We start from the raw sequence: 6,596 nt of genomic DNA on the forward strand, positions 1-6,596 counted from the left end.
GCCCTCAAAGATTTTCCAAGAATTTGCTTGAGAAAATATTTGAACCTATGACCCAAGCAAATCCTTAGAAGCTCAGTTGCCAACTGAGCTACCCTTGGGGGTTCAAGGCTTTTTTTTTTAAATATAGGTCAGGTCAGACTTATAATTTAGGGCTTACATAGGCTAAAAGGTCAGGGAAGACCCAATATTTTTTACACAGGCCTAGCCTATTTAAGTCATAGTCTAGCTTAGCCTAGCCTATTTACACCCCTAATTTCCCACATGATATGGTAATGTGAGTTTTCACTTGAGAGGATGCAGATCCCTTTATGATATATGGACTTTAGAAAATTTTAATGACAAAACTTATAAAATATAAAAGATCATTTTAATTGCTAACCATTAATTTATCAATGAATGATAGATTTTTCAGATAATATGATCATATTACAAAGACATATGAGAATATCCATTCAATTAATATTTTGATTTCTATCATCCGAACTTCATTCGTAATACAAGAATGCGGATATTACTAGAAGTACCTATAACCGAAGCCACACAATCATATGCTTGAATGAGAATTAGCCCCACACTCAAAAAAGTGTTGGGACAATTTCATAGAAATTAAGATAAAACTGGAGGCCTTGGAATATCTTCTAGTGGAAGGTTCAAGTTCTTCTATTCAGAAGACAATTCTACTTATCCCACCACCTTTACGTAACGGAGAATACTAAGTAGTCAATTTGTTTTTATTTTTTTGTCAAAATTGTAGATAGAATGAGCTTCTGTACTCATGTAGCTGAATTTTATTGAAATCCTATCTAATTGTGAAACAGAAAGTTAGGATGGTAGAGTGTGTGAGAATCTCGTTTTCATTTGATCTCTGATGTTTTTGTTTTCTTGAAGTCTACCTCAAGTAATTGATACATATAAAATTCAAATGATGGTATGCCTATTTACCAATAAGGCTTAACCAACCAATTAAAATTTTGTAATTTGCCAACTAAATAATTTAACATGTAAGCAATTATGTCACATTATTAGATGGTCATGGTCCCCATCAGTAAATACATAATTAGTAAACGACATGTTGATTTTTTTGGTACAGAGCTAAAGGTAACCAAAAAAGAAATTATAACTTCCTGGTAAAGCAAGTAATAGCAATTGAATATCACAAGGAGTATATCCTGAAAATGGCAGAAGGAAGAAGATTGAGAAGAGGCCAACTTAGCAGGATGAAAATTAAAGTTCAAAAGATTCCCTTACACAATGACATATTGATTGAGAAACTTAGATAAAAACATTAAAATGAGAACACTAATATTGTTTTTAGATTAAAAATATGGGAATGTTATCTGGTACAAAAGCTTTTGGAGGAAAATTGTTATAAATGTTTCATAAATAATCATGGTTGAAAAAAATAAAGCTTGAAAAATAAATGGATAAATAATAACTTTTTTTTTTTACAAACTGTTTCAAGAAATTTATTGTATCATTTAGTACTTTTTTTCTAAATATTGTGTCCAAAATATAATATTTTTCAAATTGATTAAAACTTAGAATTTCATTTACACGTGCTATGCAACTCAAGTTTTAATAAAAAAAAAATAGCAGCGTCATATTTATAAATTTTTTATTTACAAACTACCAAGGAAGCACGGACACTTGTAAAAACAAGAAGAGTCGAGTCCGACACGCTCCGACACGGCGACACGCTCCGACACGGTGTCGGACACGCGGTTGACTTTTTCCGACACGTTGACTATTCCGACACGCAAATTTGACCGTGTCCGACACGGTCAAATGGCATTTTCGTAATTTTTTTTTAATTTTTTTAAAAAATTTTTTTTTTTTAAAAAGTTAAAATATATTAATAAAACTTCCACCTGATCATATCAATTTTATCTTTTTGTCTTTTTTCCACTTAAGTAGATAAGAGATCATCTCAGCATCATTGTTGTCAATTCCCATCACGCTCTTGTTGTATCTCTCTCTAATATGATTTGATCTCTCTATCTGATATTATATCTCTCTCTCATCCCAGTTCGTATTTTTTTTTATTAAAGCTTCCATCTTTATAACGTGTTGATGGGTATTATTAATTTAGTTTCATTTTTTTGTTAAATTATTAAATATTAAATGAAATATACACTATATAAATTAAAAATATTATTTAATATTAAAACGTGTCCCAACGTGTCGAAATCCATAATTTTTTAAGATTGACGTGTCGGAGTGTCGTGTCGTGTCGTGTCACGTGTCGCGTGTCGTATCGGTGCTACATAGCAAACTACACTATATATTTCAGGGAGTACAAACACTTAAGTGTGTAATTCCTGGAGTACATAATGTAACTTGTAAACAAAAAGTTTATAAATATAATTTATCCAAAAAAAATATCAATAAAATTAAAGAAGTAGCAATGATAGTGTATTTATAAATTATAATGGCATTGAAGATGATATCCTTAAAATTTAATCAAAATACACTAGCTTTCTTACTAAAGTTAAAATATAATTTCTCTAGTAACAATATAACAATAATTATAATATATTTTACTTTAAAATCAATTTATGTTTAAATTTTATACATATACAATCTATATGTATAGATTATAAATTGTACTAAAAAAATTAAATTAAATCCTTATGTACCAAAAAAAATTATTAAAATTAAAACAAATCCTAAATTATAATACTTGTATGGCTAGATTAGCTTTATTTCATAATATGTAGTAAAATCGGAACTGTTGTGTACATGTAGTTATTTTTTTCAAATATTTTTCATGTGGACTAATGACATTGAAGAATAAATAATAATAATTAGTTAAATGTGAGAAATAAAATATTATATATAAAAAAAAACAAGTGAATGATGTATAAATCGAAGAACAATAAATGAATAATGTAAATAAGAATTACAAGACCGAAAAGAGACGAGTAGCACTTCTTTTCCCCCTATCTGTTGAAGTCTAAAATGCCAATCCACCTGAATCCACATCGTTTGTAGGAAATAAAGCCACTAAGAATGTATCAAATGTCAATTCCAAAAAATGAATTGTCAAATTAAAAAATAGAAATTCAGTCAAGTTAGTTGATCATTGATGATATGTTGCCCCCACACCCATCCTTTGGCGCAAGGAACATACAAATACAAATGATGGGTTACTCTCCATAAAACCTTATATATAACTGTCACGTGATATGTCCACGCTCGTCCAACATGGTGTACCCCATGGAATAATCACACGTCCTTCGCCAAAAAGAAGTCACAATTTGCATCCCCCACCATTTTAGCCTTGTCATCAACACCCACACAACACATAAATTGATACAAACCCACCACACATTTGAATTACACTTAAAATACATGCCACAAGAGAAAGAGGTAAAATAAAATAAAAAAGCAACGAGAACTCGAAAAAGAAAAGAGAGAGAGAGATAGTGCTTGGGGAACCATGCTTTCCCAACTTTTTCCCTTGGTGTTGCTGCTACTTGCAGCCAATCCACATCCTTCACACGCACGAAAATCCAATTCAGAACAAACAAGTTTTGAATAATGTTTGTTTGTTTAATAAGCAAAGATCTAGCTGATGGGTTGTAATGAACCCGTCCTTTTCACAAGATTATGGATTAGTTAATTAAATTTATTGGGATTTAACAAATCGGATCAATTTATTAGGTGGGCAGTGTTTAGGGTGCTGAAAGCTTTCCCATTTCCATATATGCCATAGGGATTGAAGTGGTCAAACCACCTATATAATGTATCTCTCTCCACTCTTTTCAACCCATTTCTTTTTCTATTGGGATTCCCATCCTTTTCATCTTCTTCTTTGCAAAACAAACAATACTTAATTGAAAGAGAAAGCTCACATGATTACAGTCAGCAAAGCAAAAGCCCATTTCAGCATTTTGCGGAACCCACTCTCTGTCTTTGAAATTGTTTCCTTTATATATGCATTAAAACCCATTAACAAGTCACTCCCGCTCTCCATGCTTGCACAGTTCCGGAATCTCGGTATTATTCAATTCAATCCTAAAAGTGTATGTTCAATGTATTCACTTAATAGCTTTCAGTATAGTTATAGAAAAATATATTGTTATTATTAGTCAAAACGATAATCTCTTATTAATAACGTTTAAAAATTGCTGCTTAAATAACATAAAAATTCTCGGTGATCTTGGGATGATGATTTTCACTTTTAACATCCCTTCATCTAGAATTCAGACATTCTTACCAACGCATTCGCAGTAAAATTCAGAAATTCAAAAAGATCGTGATTGAGTATTCTTCCTAATTAGTACGAAGAACACAGTTACTGAAACGCTATTTTGTTTTTCAAATAAATAAATAAAAAGAAGGGCCACTCCCTTGCTTGACATATAATGCTACTTTTTGTAAAGAAAAGACAAGATACGTTCGGAGTTTAATAAGTTGTTGGTGGGTGGCAGAATTTTTTGCTTAGCTTCGTGTAAGGTACCCACCAAGTAAAATTTGCAGTGAAATGTTAAACAAATCAACCATATAATGTAATATTACTAAGTCACAAATATATGTGTTATGACAGTCAGTTAGTTAAACAAGTAATCTACAGAACTGCGTTTAATGACAGTGAGTTCAAGAAAAAAGAAAAAAAGAAAATCACTATGCATTCAATTGTCCACTGTGATTCGAAATCTGCACAGACTCGGATTTACTGTGTAAAAATGCAAAGAGAGACTCAAAATGAATTTAATCTTCAATTTTCTTTTTTTCTTTGCTCTATTCACTAACAAAATTTTCTTTGATTTACAAAGCGACGAGTAAGATCAAATTCAGAAGGGCATGATATGGGTGGTTTTGGTGTCATAGGAAGAAAGACACGACTTAGAGTTAACCCTGAAGATCTTAAGCAAATCTAAAGACATTTGGCGCACTGTGGGGGAACAATTGCTCTGCATCAGAAGCAGAATCTTCGTCAAGCCATTGGCCTTTGTGACCGCTTCTTGTGCCTTCTGATCTCGAAAAAGATAACACACACTCCACAACGTCGTCACCGCGTGCTCTGTCGCCGAGCTCGATACCTTCAGAACCTTCTTCAGTATCGCCGGCACGCACTCCGGTTCCTCGCATATCTCCGTTCTCCCTTCCTTCGTCGACGACATCGTTTCAAGCAGCTTCAGCACCTTCTCCGTCACCGAAACGCTCAAATTCGACGCCGAAAGAAGGTTCGAGAAGACCTTGATGGCTCCGAGATGGACTAGCTTCGTTTTGTTCCTTTTCGGCGTCGAAATTGCAACCAAGCACGACAAGCTGCTCTCGATTAGCGCCGGATCTTTCTCCGGTGTTATTTGATTGAGCAATTCCGATACCAGGCCTTCCTTTTCCGCTATCAACAGCTTCGATTCTGCGTCTATGGCGATGGATTCCAAAACCCTAGCCGATGCAATCCTTGAATCACAGCTTCCTTGTTGCAGAACAAGAAGAACAGAATCTATGCTCTGTCCATGTCCATGTCCATGTCCCTGTCCCTTCAGGATCGAGTTTTTCAACCCCTCGCGATCTTCCGTTTTACAAAGAACCAAATCCAACGCCTTCACAACCTGTTCCAGGAATTCGACGCTCCGTTTAGCTCCGTCATTGACATTGTGGAGGAAACCTACCAGCACGGGCACGAGACATTTCTTTCTCGCGAGGAAATCACGGTTCTCTTCGGAATCTTGGGCGAAACGTACGATTTTCGCGAGCGAGTCGAAGCGGTTCTCGCCACTTGACTCCAAGTCGGTGATGGCGAGGAGGATTTGGTCCTTGGAAGGGGCCGATTCGGTAGAGGCGGGGGACTCGGGCGAGTCGACTCGGTGGCGGACCGAGTCGGACCAGATCTGGATAAGCCTCTGTAAGGTGCGGTTAGGAACGAAATCCTTGCTGTGGAGGACCTGCATGGTGGCGGGGCAGGTGTTGTTGCCGTTGTCGAGCCAGCGTTGGATGCTGGAACGGTCGTAGGTTACGCCTGTGCAGAGGCTCACAGGGGATTTCATCACGTCGAGTGATATTGGGCATCGGAATAAGCTGGGAACCGTTATGTAAAGATCGTCTCTAACCATGGCTGGCGTCTCAGAGTGAAAATGAAAATGAAAATGAAAAAATGAAAAAATAAAAAAGCTTAGCGAAGCGAACTGTGCTGAAGAATCAGAGAAAGAGAGAGAGAAGTAGGAGATGGAGCAGACACGAGAAAGGGCTGTTTAAAGAAAGGAGAGAGAGAAAGGGGAGAGTCAAAGGTACGGTGACGTCAGATTCTAACCTTTTTAGTTTTTATTTACTTTGAATATTTTTATTTTTTTTTAGAATATAAATTTGTTTTTGAGGTGAATAATATTCGTTGCTTGCGTTTTTGGTCTTTGGTCAAAGAGAGAGTGGTTCATAAGTTTGTTTCCTGAGGGAAGGTGGTCGTGTGCGTTGCTAGGATTTTTGGGGGAGGAGATGATGACCGTTGGATTCCACCACAAGGTGATGATAGCGGGTGGGATGAAAAGGGATCACACGTGCGGGGCAGGAGAAAGTGGTTTATATATAGGGTGGAAAATGATCAGGTATCATGAGGAGGAGGAGAACGTGGGGTGAAGCGGTGGGGACAG

The 6,596-nt window shown here is 35.8% G+C and overlaps 1 protein-coding gene across 1 annotated transcript; it reads right to left on the minus strand.

The window, feature by feature from the left end:
- Positions 1–4,783: 4,783 nt before the first annotated feature.
- Positions 4,784–6,146, minus strand: LOC133290965 (U-box domain-containing protein 27). Its single transcript, XM_061489128.1, has one exon. The coding sequence runs from the start codon at positions 6,063–6,065 to the stop codon at positions 4,797–4,799; it is 1,269 nt and encodes a 422-aa protein (XP_061345112.1). The 5' UTR covers positions 6,066–6,146; the 3' UTR covers positions 4,784–4,796.
- Between the last annotated feature and the right edge of the window lie 450 nt (positions 6,147–6,596).

This window comes from Gastrolobium bilobum, unplaced genomic scaffold, assembly GCF_033153095.1.
Source record: "Gastrolobium bilobum isolate Gb01-03AN ecotype WA unplaced genomic scaffold, APGP_CSIRO_Gbil_v1 utg4377, whole genome shotgun sequence".
NCBI classification, from domain to species: Eukaryota; Viridiplantae; Streptophyta; class Magnoliopsida; order Fabales; family Fabaceae; genus Gastrolobium; species Gastrolobium bilobum.